Below are 17,371 nucleotides of genomic sequence, written 5' to 3'. Positions count from 1 at the left end.
CTCAGAGGGGAAACATTCAAAGATAAAGTACCATCTGCTCAAAGGTTCCTCAAAGGTTCCTCACGTCACTTAGTGCTAAACACAGCGGGAATGCATATGATAAAGGGCATGGGAAAGAAACAAGGAAGGGCAACGGGTAGAAAAGGAAAAATGAGAGGAGTGAGGGTGTCCTGGGGCAATCTAGGAACTGGGCAGGAGCCGGGAAGATTATGGATCACCATAAGGTGAGGTAACGCTGAGCTACAGGATAGAAAAAGTCAGGATGAAAAGCAGTACTAAATAAGGCATTTCTGAAGCACAGTAAGGAAGAGGAGGTCAACTGTGGAGACAGCAGGGCCTCTAGGACATGGAAAGGGGACTTAATTGACAGAAAAGATAGACATTGCTAAAAAATTAAATGACTTCTTTGCCTCAGCATTCACAAAGGGAGACAGGGACAGATGCCAGGAGCAGACATGCCTTTCCCTGGGGAAGGAGAAGAAATACTGCAGGAAATCAGGATCACGTCAGAACAGGTGATTGAGAAACTGGAACAAACCTCAGCAGCGGAGAAGAAACAAACCACAAGGCAAACAGCAAGGCTGGCTGCACAAACAAAGGTGTGGAACCGAAAGCAGGGGAAGCAATTCCTGCTCGAGGCCTGGGCAACTGCGAGGCTAGTACAGGGCTAGTACAGGGCACAGGCAGCAGCCTGAGTCACCATGGCGTTAACCAGGTACATGTAGCTTGAACCAACTGGTCCTGCTAGTTCAGGGCTTTAGGTCAGCAGCTTTAGAGGAAAGAAACTGCTCTGTGGAAAGCTTCCTCCCTTTTTCACTGATGAGATGGGAAAGAAAGAGCAAAGGGCTGTGCAGGGCTGGAAAACTGTGGAGTGCAGGGCAGGTAAAGAGAAAAGGAAAGCAAAGACCATGCTGACAAATATACACCTTTGAAGCAAAGCAGTCCAAAATATTATCCAAAGTGAGGATGCAAAATGACCAGGGATGCCAACTGCAGTAAAAAAAAGGGGAGACACCGAAGAGATCAAACTGTATGGGCTGAGTTACTTGAAGCATCCTAGCAGGAGTAAACTAGGACTTGCTCCTAGCTCAGGAGCAAGGGGCTCGGTTTAAGAGACAGCTAAACACACACTTCGAGCTCCTGCCCTCCCTTCCACGTGCCACAAAAATGTGTGTGTGTTGTCTACAGCGCAGGAAGGGAGAGGCAAGTGTTCTACCAAACCGTGTGCTTGGGGAAGGAGGGAAGCGGCAAACACAGCACAAAGGGGAAATTCTGCTCTTTCCGTCTGTGAGGTTAGGCTCCTAAAGGGTTATATTTATCCCGTGTTTCTTCTGACACTTGAAACAGTTCAAAGCTATTAATTTTTAAAGCACAGCATCTGTTTAGCTTTTTCAAAACAGGAAAGCTTACACACCACACACTTACACGCATACATACGCGCACATTTACATGCACATACTCTAAGGTACATCAACACCCCTCTTAATTTACATGAACGTACCCACAATTTCCATGCACACGAACAGACACAAACACACCTAAAACAAGCAAACTCACAGACCATTTAATCACACTGATATGCAAATCCAAACTCCTAAATTGTACATAAAGGTACACAAATTCATTTTTACAAGAACAACCCCCTCCCCCTTCCTTTACTTTAATCGGTTCACTTTTTTTTTTTTTTTGGCCAGAAAGAACTAGTCTTGATCTGGCAAGAGTTAGAAAGAAAAACCAAGATAAATAAATAATAATAAAAATAATAAATAAAGAAGTCAGCATGCTTAGAGAGTGTTTACAGACTCATTACCCTGTAACGATGATGTGAAAGAAGGAAGAAAAAAAACCCACCCCAATTACAAGGGGGGAGGAAACCCACACAGAAATAAATATTTAAGCAAGTGCTGCCAGAAGCACCATCTGCTGAGGCACTAATAATAATAATAATAATTTTTTCTGTGGTCTTTTTTTTTTTTTTAATTATAAATATACGGGGAGGGGGGAAAACAACCCAACCCAAACTAGCTAAGTAAGAGGTTTTGTTTTGTTGTGTGAGAGAATGGATTATCCCTGGGCAGCTTTTGGCAGTGGCTTTGGCAAACTCATTAAGCTAATTATGCAGTACAGACATAGAGTGTCGTGTCTCTCTCCCCCCACCCCTTGATTTTAAGGCTTTAAACTGTTTTTAAAATTGTGTGTAAATTGAAGGGAAGTGGCTGTGCTGCCAACGGGCGGCTTGCGGAGCTTTTTAAGCAGGATGTGGTGTCCCTTAGCTATCTCACAAGCCTCCCTCCGTTACCTGCCTGACCCAGGGGAAGGGGCTTGCAGAGCGCTGCGGAGAGTGGATGTGGGCGAAGTGTTTATACAGTTCTCTGCTTGAGAGGGGAACCGGGGACAGAAAGGGTGGCATCTCCTCTCACTGCAACCTCTGCAATTCCTGCAATCTCAGCAGTAAAAGGGTGCTGCTCCTCCTGCCCCATGCAAAGATGGGCTTTACCCCCTATTTTCATTCCTGTACTCTCCCAGGGGGCAGTGAGTTGCCATGGGCTCTAGGGGCGTTGTAGCTTGAGGAGCTGCATGTGGTGCTGCAACTGTCCTCTCTTCCCATGTGGTCTTCTGCCCCCTTCTACATCAGAGATTTGAGCAAAAGGGAGGAAAGAAAATCATCTCTCATTCCACGCTCGAGCCAGGGATAGCTCTGTTCCCACCCTTTTCCTTGCTGATGTGCCAAGCTCTTCCCTTGCACCTTCCTAGCAGCTCACTGCCTCCCGCAGAGAGACTCTCTGTAGACTCCGGCAAGGTGGGAAAGCACAGTACACATTTCCCTCCCCTCTTGTTAATAAGCGCCCAAGTGCTGGTGGGAACAAACCCTTCAGTTTTATCTCTGGAGATGTGTTTGCTTGCTTCCCCGACTGGTGTCTTTCTACATACAAGGGACTTCCGTAGGGAGCTTCCTCATTGTACAGATGGAGGATGCAACAGGCCAGGGGCAAAGGCTGATGGACGCTTTACACCCTGAGCTATAAACCAGGCAGGTGTTATACAATAATCTCTGTCCCTCTGGCTCTCATAGCATTACTCACTCTGTCTCACCACGACAGTCTTGGGCTCCCTCTCAGCATCGCTCACTCCTGACCTAAGCTTGCCCAGAGCTGCGATAAGGTGCCCTAGTCTGCACCTTATTCAGTGAGGGTTTCTCATATAAATGAGCTGCAAAATATTGTAGGATAAATATCCCACACTGATGCCAAGACCTGCCTAAACTCCAGTCACTTGTGAATTCCTCCAGCCTAGATTCTTAGCGGTGAGATGTTCTCTGCTTGCCTCCTGCGTGGTAGGGGAAAAAGGCTGGAGACAGCGCAGCAATGGACAGAAAGAAAGACAATCAAGAGACAGCGCTCCCATTTAAATACTGAGCTTCTGCAGTGAAACATTTTTCCACTATTTGTCACAAAGTCTAACAGCTCTGGGGAGCCAAGCATGCTCTTGGCATGCTTGTACACCTCTCACAGCTACTGCTCTCCCAAGCAGGGAAACAGAGCATGTACAGATGCCAGAGGGAAATGGAAGTGCCAATGACTGGTTTAAACACTTGATCCACATGGACAAGACTTCATCTTTCCCACCACCACTCCACCCTCTTACTTCCAGCCCTCTCCCCAAGAAAGTCAAGAGTTTTACCTACCTGGCAATATACTTCTGGTAAATATTTACGTCTTCGCTGACAGCTGGTTTGTCAGTGGGTAATCCATTCCTAATGAGAAACACACAGGGCAGAGCTGGTTAGCAGGCAGGGATGGGGCACGGTCTGAGCTCCCTGTTTCTCTCACACACCACTGACACATCAGGAGAGAGGGCCCATGCAAGAGTACCCAGCAAAGACACCCCTAGCTTTAACCTCCCTCCTCTTACCTTTCGAATCCTGTACCTTCTTTTCCTAGGAACCATACAGTCCTCCTACCACCCCTCCTGCATGTTCCCTCTTTGCAGGACTCAGTTCAGTTTGTTGGAGACACTGAGAAGACCAACCATGAAAACTCATTTTCACAGAAAAAACTAAATACCCATATACACACGAGTGATGGCCACACGAAAACAAACACCTCCCTGAAGGACTCTGCACCACTGCCCTTACGTGCATGGAAGGGCCATCGAGACACATCAGCCCTAAGCTCAACTGTGGGAAGAGAATCTCTGCACTGCAGCCCTGCTGTGAGCTACTGCACATTTCCTACGTCCAGCAGGCACAGTGTACTCCTGCCTGTCCTGGCAATGTGGCTGTAGCCCCCTAGATGGGGCTTTAATTGTCTTTTTTTTCCCACACAGATACCCCAACACCAACAGAGAGGTGAGGCAGCAAACCAACCCAACTGTCACATAAGCCTGGGTTACTTAACATCATTAGGAAGCAGACAAAAATTACATCCTCAGCAAGGGGAAAAAGAGATACAGGGCCAGACTCCAGCCTATCTAAGAGACAGTGGCAATACCAACACAACCCCTGACAGGCTGTATGCGGTCTTCCTTCTCAGTTTTGCCCACACCAAACCTTCACTCCTAGTCATGACAGCTCTGTAGCCTGGTTTAAATAAGGACACTTTTGCACAGAATTCACTTGAAGTAGGTAGCTTAGTTCAGGGCAGGTGTATCTAATTGCATTAGATGTTAGAGAGTTTAAAGCCATAGCTAGGGAATATGTGTGAGAGTGAGGGGCCAATTCCTGCCAGGTTATTTGGTCCTGGTGGGGACTACGAACAGAAAGCCAGGTCCCGAATACCAAAGTGAACACTTCCTCCACCAGCACAATTAATGGGCTGCTTTCTTTTATCATGGAAGCCTCTATCTAGTAATTCAGCGAAGCGACCAAAACCCCTCCTGTAGTCCAAAGTGTGATCAGGACACTGGGAACTGCCAGGTTGAAGGCCATGGTCACCTCCATTCCTGTTGCAGCCCCATCACGATGCCCCAGTTGAGGAAGTCCTGTGGCTAGAGAAGGGATCACCATAGTGCTGCAAACCCACATCTGCAAGTGGCAGGAAATGAGCAAGAGAAAGGAAATCAAACTGGGATCCCAGTGCGACACTAAAGCAGATAAGAAAAGGCTCACAGCTCCCCAGGCAGAGCTCTAGGATGGCCACTGAACTCCAGGCAGCTGAGCACTCTGCAAACTCTTTAGGCACAGAGTCTCTGCCCAAGTCACCCATCATAACAAGGCACTGTGCCTACAAGAATATTAACACCAGTGTTTTTTAGTAATAGGAGCCCCCGCCTGCCATCTGGAGCACATACAGGGTTCATCCTTAGCAGAGGCCAGATGCAAATGTGAATAGTCCTCTGCCCTTTCCCAAAGATCTTAACCGTAGAGCTCCCAAATCTCTCTGCAGGCAGCTAGGAAATGACTGTTTCACATGGAAGACAGGTATCATCATCAGGAAAGTGGGAGATGCAGACTTGCCTGAGACTGCAAAGAGCATCTGAATGAGGATTCAACCCAAGGCCTCCTAGGTCTGCATATTAAACATAAAAGAGCCTTCCTCCTTACCAGAGGGCAAAGCAGTAAGGTGCGTGTGACAGCATTTTCCAGAGAAGTGCAGGCCAGAGGTCCCAGACTTACTACAAATGACCCCCTAGGATTGACAGCTCACAACAGCCCCAGATTCATGGTGAGAAAAAACTACATCCAAACTATGACAAGAAAGCACAGAAATCCCTCCCTTCCTCTCTGTTTGCAGCCTCAGGTATATATGTACCTTTTCTACAGCTACCACCTCTGGAAGTCACATTAAAAAGTAATCCAAGGTTTGGCAAGGCCTTCAGATATCTCCATTCAGTCAATGGCATCGCTGCAGAGATTGCCAGCAACGTATGTGTAGGAGGTTATTAGTGGTAATTGGGCGAATGAGTTTGCCCAGTCTGAGGGGTAATTGAATCACCTCTATTTGTGTAAGGAACAACCAAATTGAGAAGACACAGGCCTGGCCCCACAGAAGTATGTATATGCCTAAATCCTATGAAAATTGATGGGAATTAGGCACCAAAATGTCTTCCGAGTTCTGGGACAAACAAAAAGCCCATCTTGCTAACAGTACGTCAGCAGAGTTTTGCCATTGAGTTAAATGGAAGCAAGAATCAGGTTTTCCTACAGACACAGTGAGATGCCTGGGCAACCGGAACAAGGAGAAAGCAAAGTAATTACAACCTTGACCTTAACAGCGCTGACAGCACCATGTTCCCTCATCTTTCATTTTAGCCTATCAACCCAGGAGCTAGTGGGTTCTAGATTCTGGCTGTGACTGCTGATGGCTGGCCACATCCTTAGTGCAAGTAAGATAAACAGAGATGTAAGGTGCAACAGAGGAGCAGACACCCCAACAGAGAGCAAAAAGAAACATGATACAAACATTGCAGTATCTATCATCACACAAACTGGAATTGCCCACTGATCCACACACAGACTTTAGGTATGATCCCCCACTAACACAGAGTTAAGAAAAGTGGGAGGACACTTACTTTACTGTAGAAACTGTTCCAGTTGTGATGGAGTCTGTCTTGGAGAAAGTTGATTTCAGGTACTCAGGAGTGTTGAATGGCAATGAGACGGACTGCTCTGGCCCAGCCACGGGAGTGCTGCTGGGGGTACTGGCGAGGGGAGCAGGGGCCAGGCTGGGTGTTGGAGCTTTTACCGGAGTAAGCTTCTGAATGTTCCTCACATCATACTTGGAAGGCCGGCCTACCTTGCCTGTCTTGAAGGCGATGGCTCCTCCCATATCTGGGCTTCCTTCTCCAGGCTTGAAAAGGTGCAAGTACTTGACGTTTTCGAGGTCATACTTGGAGGCCTTCTTGTAAGTGTTGCCATTTTGCGGCCTGATGCTCTCACCCGTCTTCAGCTTCTGAATGAAGAAGTCGTATTTGGAGGCCCGTGACATCAGACCCTGCATCTGGGAACTGCTGGGAGAGGGCAGCGGCAGGATGGTGGCTTTGGTCTCCGTCAGCATGGAGGCATCTGGACCTGGCACCCGAATGGGCTGTGCCAGCACTGAGGAAGTTTCTTTGCCCAGCTTGGAGCCCAGCTCCTCGGATTTGGCCAAGTGCATGGGCCAAGAGAGCTGCTCTCCAGCTTTCAGTTTGCGGATGTACTCCTCATACTTGGAGAAACGGGCTCGTTTGCTCATGGCATCCTCGCCAGGGAGAGAGGCAGCAGTCGCAGTGGCCTCTGAGGTAGCAGCATTCAGCTTGTCAAAGCTGATCTTGCGGGCCAGCTCATCCCGCATGTTCTGATCATCATAGCCAAACATGCCCAGGAACTCATTCATGGTGGTGGCGGCATAATCTCGCAGCGATGAAGCTTCCCCTACGGAGAACCAAAGTGAGAGAGTCACGCAAGGCGCTGATTTTTCTTCTCCTCCCATACCAGCCCTAGTAGCGGGGAGGGGGAGTAAGGGGAGAAGGGAACATGATCTACTGACGTTTGGCTCACTTGTTAGGTTTTACGACTCTTAAATTAATTTGTTTTAAAAAAAAAAGTAATTAATACTGGGGTAAAATAAAAAGAGTTCATCAATGCCAGGAAAATCAATTTCCTAAATGTTCTAGCCGATGGCTTTTCAGTACATTAAACAAAGTTTCATAAATGTCTCTGCACTCTTGCCTTGGCCTAATATGAAGAAAAAGTAATTTTACTGGAAGTGAGACCAACGCCAATATGCCGAGGTTTGTACAGTTCTGTCCTTGTGTGTGTTTGTGTATGGAAGGAGGTGCACAGAGGATAGACGGCAGTGTGTCTGCGTGTGTAAAGGGGGCAGGAACATGAGAGATGCTCTCTGCGTGTTGGTGAACAGCAGAGAGCAGGGCTGAGAGCAGGCAGGACAGCGGGGTGTGAAATGGATAAGGGAGACAGGGGGCAAGACAATGTGTGGGGTGGAGCAGGAGGAGGGCAGAATGGAAAAGTGCAGAGCAGGGAAGGAAAGCAGCAGAGGTGGAGATGAATTAAGATGGGGGAGAGCAGCAAAGGCTATCTGCATGGGAAGCCTGGCAGTGAGGAGTGGTGGAGAGGAAGTGGAGAAGACAAGGCAAGGCAAAAACAGGGTAGCTCCCCATAGCTGTTGCAGTCCTTCCCTTCCCTGTCAGTTTTGTAAGATTTATTTTCACCCAACTTGCTCCCTTCTTAGTCCCAATGACTGGAGAGCTACTGCTCTCCACGTGAAAAAGGACCACAGTGGACTGTGGACAGAAGGAACTGATGTTCTCATGTAGGCTCCAGAGAGGAAGAAAGCCTGTTCTCTGAGTGAGGGCTGGAGAAGGGGCAGGAAGGACTTAGTCTACCTGAGCATGATCACAAGGAGGGAGAACGAGAAAAAGCTGTCCTTCCTTGGGTCCCTCCCTCCCTCAGGCAGTTTCACAGGCCACCAGGAGGGAAGAACACACATCTGGAGGTCACCCAATATCAGTGTAAAGGAGGAAATAAAGATTGCTCTGACGTGCCAGCTTGGACTCATTTAGGCTTCACTCTGACACAGCGCTCCTCCTCCTTTCCCTCTTGCTTTCTCCTGCAGAGTAAAGATTTACTGTGTGCAGGAGTCCTTCAAACCTCCCTCGTCATCTTTTCCAATCACTCAGGCTCTCATGGGCAAGCACACTCGTTCACAGGGAGCCAGCACAGGCAGGTACACTGGCAGCAGAATGGAGGTTCTGGGCACTGGGTCCAGCTTGAATCACATCAACAGTGCTCTGAAACACCGTGGAAAAGGAAGGCACCAAGATGCATCCACAGAACAGGTCAACAGATCCAAAGCATGAAAATGGACCCCTAGGGTTTGGGGATCTGAGAGCCAATGATGCCACACACATGGGCATGCACATACACAACAGCATTTCCACACACACGCAAGACCCAGTCAATGAGCGAAGTCAAAGCTGAGTAGCCATCAGCTTCCACAAATCAGTTTCCACAGGACTATAACAAAGAAGAGACTGCAACGGGCACTAAAACGGGCAAGACCATGAGGGTCACACTCCTCGTTCAATATTGCCCGGTATAGCTGTGTTCGTGTAGCACAAGTGCTGCTTCACTAATTGCCTGAGTACGTGGTGCACGAGAAAGTCAATGCAAATAACACGCCCTGAAGCCTGCAAGCAGAATGACAAGGACACATCTACTAAGTGCTAGGATCCGGTTTAGCCCAAGATGAATTTCCAGTTCTGGGCACTTAGACCCAGCATCCTGCATGGGATTTTGGGATGCCCGACTTCAGAATGAACACCCGGTTAGTTAAAGAATGGGTGGTAATGCCACTGCAGTGTCTGGCTCGGGCTGCAGCTTTTTGTCCTCGCACAACCTCATGGATCGGTATTAAAGGATATTAAATGCAGAATCATGCCCCATGGTGTCCAATAACATGACTTGTCAGAAGGAAAACACAAGGAAAGACTGTATTACTCCATCCTCAGAGGTGGGATCATTTCATCTGTACTTCCCCACTTGGCCCTCTCCTGTGGCCCCTCCGGCACCCCACCAAAGCTATCAACTTTATCTTTCACACACAGACATATTAAATAATTTCATCTTGCTTTAAAGCAGTTCTCCTTTTTACCTTTTTTTCCCTCTTCTCCATCTCCATTTCAGTGTAACCCTGTGACCCAACAGAAGTGATTAAACCCATGAAATCCCTACTGGGTCTAACACTTCCCTCTTTCTGTTAAATCTGCTTTCCCTGTTCTGCTTTTCCTCTCTTTTTGGACCTGTAAAACAATCCCCTAGCCTCCTTCACAATGCCCTGACTTCCAAGCGCTGCACAGAAAAACTCTAGCCAGCTGGTGCCAAACTACAAGGGAGAAAGAATACCACAGAGAATCTGATAGGAAATTAAACTATTAAGTGTGATTTTTACTAGCTTTAACAGCTGCCCTGAAAGCCAGCCAACCCCTTTCCTTCTTTATCCTAACCTGCAGCATGTGAAAAAAGCGGGAAGACCCTCTTTTTCAATCCCACATCTCAAATCAGTTCTACAAATCCCGTCTCGGTTCAGGCCCCACAGACATTTCAAATTCAGAGATGAAATTCAAGGAAACCTAGTATTTATTTTTTTTTACACCTGAGAAAACAAGCTGTTGTAGGAGAGCAGCTCCTTTTTAAACTTCTCTCATCTGCACACCTGGTCTTGGAAAGCATCTTTGGTACCCATGTGGCTAGACCTCAACTAATGCAATCAATTAGATACAAAACCCAAGGCCACAGAAAAGAGGGAGTTTTCAGACCTTTTTTTGAGCTTTGCAAAGTCTGAACTTGAGTTCAGGTTTCACTACCCTGGATTTAATCCCCTTATCCCCCGCAGCACCTTGCATTCTGCTTCTCCTTTGCTCAATTTTGGTTCCAGATGATCACAATGCCCTCCTTCCCCGACCAACAGCTTTGCCAGCACTGCTCAGTCTCTCCTCATCCCCATTTGAGATGAAACCCTGGCCAGTTCCCACTGCTCGCTGCCTTCACTCAAGGTGCAAACACACCTTCACTCATCCCAGCATGAGCCCACCAACACACACTCCAAAGCCAAGACAACCTTCAGTTATCTGCGCAGGCACCTAAACAAAAGACTAGAGGCTCTTCAAGTGGAGGCAGCTTATGGAAGGGAGCTGTCTCACCACAAAGATGGTACGAGACCGAGCCAACTCATTTCACATATGCTTTCAAACAACAGTGAAGAGGTAATTGTTATTACCTCATCAAGAGAAAACCCTCCCCATGCCCACACGCAGACAAAAGTGAAGCGGGACAGCAGTTGGGAAACAAATCCCCGTGCACACCCCTGGAAGGCAGAGGCAGCATTGTCCCTGGGTCTTCTTCCCCCTCCCCTGCACCGCATTTTTCTCTCCTTTTCTATGTGATAATAAAAGGGCTCCCTCTCCCCTTGCCGCTGCTCTCCATTTGTGGGCATTGCCAAAGAGCAGAGATCTGTGTGTCTCAGAGCAGCTATCGTATCACAAAGGATCCGAAGCTAGCAAAAAAGGGGCTAAAAATAGCCTGCAGCAGCACACTATATATGGAAGGAAAAGCAAAACAGCCCAAATGGAGTACAAGGTCTGGATACTGGGGGATGGGACATCCCAGCCAGGGCTCTGTCCTTTATTTTGCTTGGGAGGGAAAACATGTAGACTTGGGGGCTATAGGACAATGAGCAAGAAACTGGCACTCATCATGCATGTTCTCCCAAGTGGAATCTCCCCAGGAAATTAAGAAGAGAAAGCTCCCCTTGTTGAAAACAGGTCCAATATTCCCTTTCTAAGAGACTTGGCCAATAGGCTAAGAAAAGAAAGGAGAACTTTGAAAGCTTATACAGGGGAAAGCTCCTGGTGACTACTTTAGCCCACTATGTAAGGAACAGGCAGAGTAAAGAACATGGGACTGTGTAGGAAAATCTTCCTGGGTATGTGCGTGTCAGTGAGATTGTGGAAAGGGATCTCTGTCAGAGACTGTACCGGGAAATCTAAATGCTATATATAAATTGTGTGCAGAGAAGTATGGGTCAGGCAGTGTGCAGGAGGGGGGGTGTGAATGAATGAAGAAGCACATCTGCATGTCCAGGTCAGCTTCTGACAGCCATCTCCTGATGGACGCCAGCTTTGCGACTCCAGAACACGTGTCCCAGCTGTACCAGAGAGGGAGGCACATCAGGCAGGACTGAGCACCAAGTTCCTTGTTTCTGAGGGGTGGCTCAGAAAAAGAAACGGGGATGCTACACATGCATGTCCCCCATCTTGTTTCAAAGCACGAGGATTAAATAGCATGAACCAAGTATGTGCAAGCTCCTGCACAACAAGCCTCACTGTCTGACCCTTGAAGGAGACAAAGGTGGCATGGATTTGGCATTAGACTACAGGAGACGGGAGCGGAGGACACAAGCAGCAGCTGAAGTCCCATAAAGCAGGCTGTGTGTGTACACACCGGGACTCCAAGAAGCAGGACCCCTTCTCTGCCTCATATAATTAGGACCACTTTCCTCGCTCATCAAGAAAGCCCAGCTAGATGTCGGATCTGGTTTTCTGTGTGGCTCTTGCTTTTTACCCAAGTTTCCAGCTGATCAAAGAAGTATGGGCTCAATTTTAAATGCTGCTGAGCACTGCCGGCTCTGTATCCTCTATGTCCTCAGAGGGAGGAACGGGTGCTCAGAGCTTTCAAAACCAGGTTCCTGTGATGACTCCCCTGAAGCTGCATTGACCAGGAGGGCAGAGCTGTATTCCTCTCCTTTGATCTGACGGCCTCCTGCTAGCCCCCAATTCACAGGAAAAAAATCCCTCCTTTTTGGCATAGACAGTTCCAGATATCACTGGAATAGTACCCAGTAACCCAGATAGCACCCAGTAACACCAGGTCTGAGGACACCATGAAGGACAGCTTAAAACCCATTTTCTGGAACATTGACAGAAAAAGACAGAAGAGAAAAAGAACTTTGTCCTTTCCAAAGCAAGAGGTATTTCAGCTTGTGCTTTCTAAGGAAATGTTGCAAACGACATTTACAACTGAGTTCCTCAAGACCTAGCAGCCCGTCTGTTTGCAAGTCAAATCCCATGTGGCTGTAGATGTAAACCGGACCCCGAATGTGCCATTACCTGCCTTAAGCATAAATGAGTCTTCAGCCCCCCATGAATGCTTATACATTTTTGCATAATCCTTTGACAACACAGCCTTACAAAGGCATTTTACTGAGAACTCCTACCCCAGTGAGAAACCTCAGCTCTTTTTCATTTTCCCCAGTTTGGTAACATATTTTTTACATTTAAGTTCCCCTCTTTTTAGTTTTTGTAGCAAATAAAAGCTGCAAATGGGGGGGAATTAAAACAAACTAAAAACGGAGTCCAGGCACAATCACCTTGTGTCTGGAAACGACAAGGGCTTTCCTATCAAAGGAAACTGAAGGTCACACTTTTCCTCATTGATCTTGCAATGTTTGTTAATTACTCTGTCACTGATGTGGCGAAGGATAATTAAACAGCTCTGTTTATATCTTATATGCATAATTATGTGCGCTGCCACTGAACTCGTGAAGACTAGAGAATGTGCCTCTCCAGAAGGGGAACGGACAGACAGAGATGAGTTTCGGCTGCATTATTAACAGGAGGAGGAAAACACACGCATACACAAAAGGAGGAAAGTTTGATGGATTCACAAAGTGCTGAGATCAGGGGAGGGGTGCGTGCAGGTGGAGCAGATTAGGGGGAGATCTTTCAATTACAGATTCAATCCAGCTGGGTGACAAATCGGGGGAGGGAGCTGCTCTGCCCTAATGGAGAGAATTCAATTTACCCTAAGCTTTCACCAAGGCTTAGCACTCATACGCCCCCCAAAATCAATCTAGGGGGGAACCTGGGTATCAGAAGTGACAAAGAAATTCAGCTAGGGCTTTCCCCAACGTCTCCTGCCGAATTCAGCTTTTTGAATGAACCACAAAAATAGGGTAGAAGCTATCTGAAAATAAGAAATGCACACACAGCCAGGGGGAAAACACCTTGCAACAGAACACAAGCTGGCATCCTGGACCGAAGCAGTGGGGGACACACAGGTTTGGAACCGGACACTTCAGCAGCTTGAGCCCGAGCTCTGGGGGTGCCACCCCGCTGAGGGACGGGCTCCCACGCCCGGCCAGCAATGGCGGCGATGCCACGGTGAGGAGTAATGCCATGGTGAGTGGTAACCCCTCAACCCTTCAGCCCCTTCAGCTGGGATGGGACAACACACAGGAGCAAAAAGGGAAGGTGATACCTTACTTGTTGGACGGCTCCGTTGTGGGCCCTCATCTGACAGCCATGACGGGGCACCTCTGCAGGTAGGCCCACCAGGGAGAAGTGACATGGACAGCAGCTTCCTACCGGCGCCGAGCAGCGGACGGTGGCGGCTGGGGCTCTCCGGGTCCCACAGGGGACCGGCAGCCACCCCGGCCATGCCCTGTCACGGCCCGGCCTCCCCCCGCGGGGTCCCCTCCTGCCCGTCTCCGCGGGGCCGCCGCCGCCGCCCACCTCCTACCTCACGCCGCGGCCGCTCCTTCCAGAACCTTCGCGCGGGGCGGACCCGGGTTCGAGTCCCGCTGCCCCAGGTGCGCGCGGCCCCGGCGCGGCCGCTGCACCCCCTCCCCGGGGAGGCTGTTCCTGCCCGCACAGCCGGCGTGTGTGCGAATACGCTGCAGAATCTACCTGCGACTTGCCACAAGGGCACCCTCTGCTTTTTGTCTCTCTCTCATGTGGAAATACATGGCCAGGAAACCGGCCCAGCCCACAGCGGGATGGTGTGAAGGAAGGCTGAAGGGGGGAGATCTACTCTGCCAAGGGGTCTGTGGTCTGGGAAGGGACATCCAGCCACATCCACCCCAACAGACACCCCTCTTGGGAAGGGGAGACAGAGGCAAACTCATGGTCCCAAGAGTGAAATGCCAGGTCTCTGCAAGGAGACTGGGGCTTCCACCCTCCTTGGCTGCCAGATGCTGCCCACCCCCGGCACAGACACACCACAACGGCTTTGTCTGCCCCACAGAAAATGCAACCATGAAGCTGCCCCATAGAGGGGGCAGAGGGCTTACCTGAGGTGGTTCCTCCCCCCAGCTTGGAGCCTGTCTCGCCGCTGGAGGACCGGTAGGCATCGTCCTTCGAGGCTGGCCCGTCTGAATCCCTGTCATCCAAGAAGTTGCCATCCTGCGAGCCCCTCAGAGCGTCCGCCTCGTCCCCGTTATCTTCCTCGTCACTGCAGCCCTTGGGCTGCACCATGTAAACCCCTTCAGGGGGCACCTCCACACTCTCGGCACCTTTACATTCCTTGCCCTCCGCTCGCCCCAGCAAGGGCTCCTCGTTGTATTCCCCATTCACCCACTTCTCAATCACCTCCCTCCTCTTGTCCTCCTCGATCTTCTGCACGCGGCTGAGTCCATCTGAAAACTCCGTCCCCAGCTCCTTGGTCCCAGGCTGAGGCAGGTCCTTGTTGCTGCTCTCCCGCTGCGGCCCCTTGTCCGCTCGCGCCTGTTCGGCTCCCCCGTGGTCGAAGACGACCTGGCGGCTCAGCTTGGCACAGATTGCATTTAGCTTCAGGCCGCCTTTGCGCTTGGCAGCCATTGTGGGTTTTCCTGAGGTTGCGTCAGTGCATATAGTTCTTTCAGCTGCAAAGAGAGAGGGAAAGAAGCAAGGAAGGGCATTAGCGGGATCAGGCAACTTGAACCCAAAAAGCAAACAGCTGGTCCCAACCCAATGGGCCTTCAGGCATGGCCAGTGGTGTCCTCTGGAAAGTGGGACTGCCATCTATTTCCTAAGCTCTGGGTGGAAGCCCAGCCAGGAAAGCTCAGCGAGAGGCACACTGAACCTGCTGGTACCAAAGGATGCCACTGGCCTCAAGAGAGAGGCACGTTTTAATGCTGGGTCTGAATGGGCTCAAAAGGCCCCAAACATCTCAGGCAGGTCAACGTGGTCCGTACAAGCCTCTGCTCCTGGCTCAGGCTGGATATGAAGTCTGTGAGAAGCCTGACCTGCTCTCTCCTTCAGACTGCAGCACCATCTGCTTTTGGGTCCCCAGCTCCATCCCAGATGTGTTGGCTGCCAAAAGCACACCAGCCAGTAACTGCACCCCAGCACCTCTAACAGCTTCCCAAGCCCAACTCTAGGGACGGCGAGGAATTCACCTAATGGGGTTTATGCAGAGTCTCAGAGAAGAGAACCAGTATGGACCAGAAAGAACCAGTTCAGAGGACAGGAGCCCTGGCAAGTGCATGTGCTGAAGCACCAGACTGGTGTGTGACAGTCGTACGGGAGAAAATCGCCTTGGGTTGGTATCAGTCGATCAGGCCCCTTTGCCTGCTCGCTCGCTCTCGCACACACAGGAAATTCTGCTCTCACACTTCCCAGCACAATCAGCTAATTAGTGTGGGTTTGTTATTTTAATGTAGTTTATTCATATGTGACAGCTAGTAAAGGAGGGGTAAGAGAAAGTGGGGGGAGAAAGGAAGAAGGTAAGGTCTTAACTTCAAGGTCACGGAGAATCTTGAACTAAATGGTCCCTATCACAGAGTCACTTGCATGATTATTGCACCAACAATTAACAAGACTCAATCACAAATAAAAGCAAAAAACTGATTCTAAAGCAGCTGCATTGTCTCACTTCCCTCTTTATTTATGATACCCCTGAGAAACACCTAAGAAGGGTTAAAGGTCCCAAGGCGAGAAAGGACACACAGCCTGGCTCTTCCGCCAGGCACAGTGCTGGGGCAGACCCTGCTCTGTCCCCCAAGGTGAGCACCGGGTAGAACGCCTGCTGGACACCCACACCAGCGGAGTTACCGTGGGGACACTGCTGGGGTCTCTTGGACTTCATGTCATGCTGAAAGAGGGGCCCATCACATGGAAAGCAAACAGAAACCATCTCCAGACCTCGGATGGCGAGAATGGGTTCCTCCATTGCACAGGAGTCCCTCGTGGCAGCTCAGCCCACACCTCCCTGTCACCAGCACAGAGGTGCTGCTCCACAGAAGCACAGTGAGATTAATCAGACCCCCTACAATGCATCCAGAAGCCACCGTGACAGCCCCTAATCCCATAACATGACAGCCCAATACAAACAGACTGAAACTTTAGACCTGCTGTCCAACAGCCAGAGAGTGGCTGCTTAGCGTAAACTCCTGACAGCTTCAGACACGCTTCCTTGTCAAGGACGGCAAGAAAAATAACCCCCCGACAAATACATCAGCCCCCCACACAAAGGGAGGCAAAATGTACTCTTCCACCTTCCAAACGCTCGCCCCCCACCCCCGGCACTAACACCTACGTGCAATCATGCTTCCATGAAGGGAAAGCACACGTTGCCCCCAAACACATCTAGAAACCATAGCTCTTCAAGAGCTGTGCGTATGCGCTGGCACGTTCCGTAAACGTAGTCGTACCCATACGGGTTAAACAGTGCCATCTCCCCAAAATACATTCCTCTACGTTCCCCCCACGCGTTTTCCCTTTCACACATTCCCCCACCACAGGCAGGCAGTCCTCACGCATACAGATGGGCACAGGCAGACGCCCATGAAGCTGCAAAAGTCTCTGCGTGCTGGCACCTTCCCTTCCCATCACATTCCCACTCTATTTAGGGCAGAAAGCGAAGGCCGATCCTGTGCGCAACTGGTACCACAGAGGGAATCTCGGGAGGCTGCTGAGAGCTCCAACTGGAGCCCGGCCAGGACACCTACAGCTCACGCCCGTATGCTCGGGCGAAGGGCCAGCGCAGCCTCGATGGCCGCAGGTGGGGAGGACGGTGGCCCCGGCGCGGTGCGGTGCCTGCCCGGGGCTGGGGCACCGGGTCAGCACTGAATCACCAGCGCCGCTCTCCCCAGCGCCGCCCGGTGATTCCCCGTCCACG

General features: G+C 49.9%; 1 protein-coding gene across 1 annotated transcript in view; it reads right to left on the bottom strand.

Moving 5' to 3' along the window:
* The window catches only part of CASZ1 (castor zinc finger 1), an 81,908-nt gene that overhangs the window by 33,168 nt on the left and 31,369 nt on the right, over positions 1-17,371 (bottom strand). Inside the window, exons 2-4 of the mRNA XM_074161448.1 lie at positions 14,565-15,134; positions 6,511-7,351; positions 3,686-3,754 (exon numbers count right to left, since the gene is read on the bottom strand). Of these exons, the coding sequence (XP_074017549.1) occupies positions 3,686-3,754; positions 6,511-7,351; positions 14,565-15,134 (1,480 nt within the window). The remainder of the gene's footprint in view (positions 1-3,685; positions 3,755-6,510; positions 7,352-14,564; positions 15,135-17,371) is intronic.

Source organism: Numenius arquata, chromosome 20 (genome assembly GCF_964106895.1).
Source record: "Numenius arquata chromosome 20, bNumArq3.hap1.1, whole genome shotgun sequence".
In the NCBI taxonomy this organism is placed as follows: domain Eukaryota; kingdom Metazoa; phylum Chordata; class Aves; order Charadriiformes; family Scolopacidae; genus Numenius; species Numenius arquata.
The sequence above is the reverse complement of the archived record's forward strand: the minus strand, read 5'-3'. Positions and strand labels throughout refer to the sequence as shown.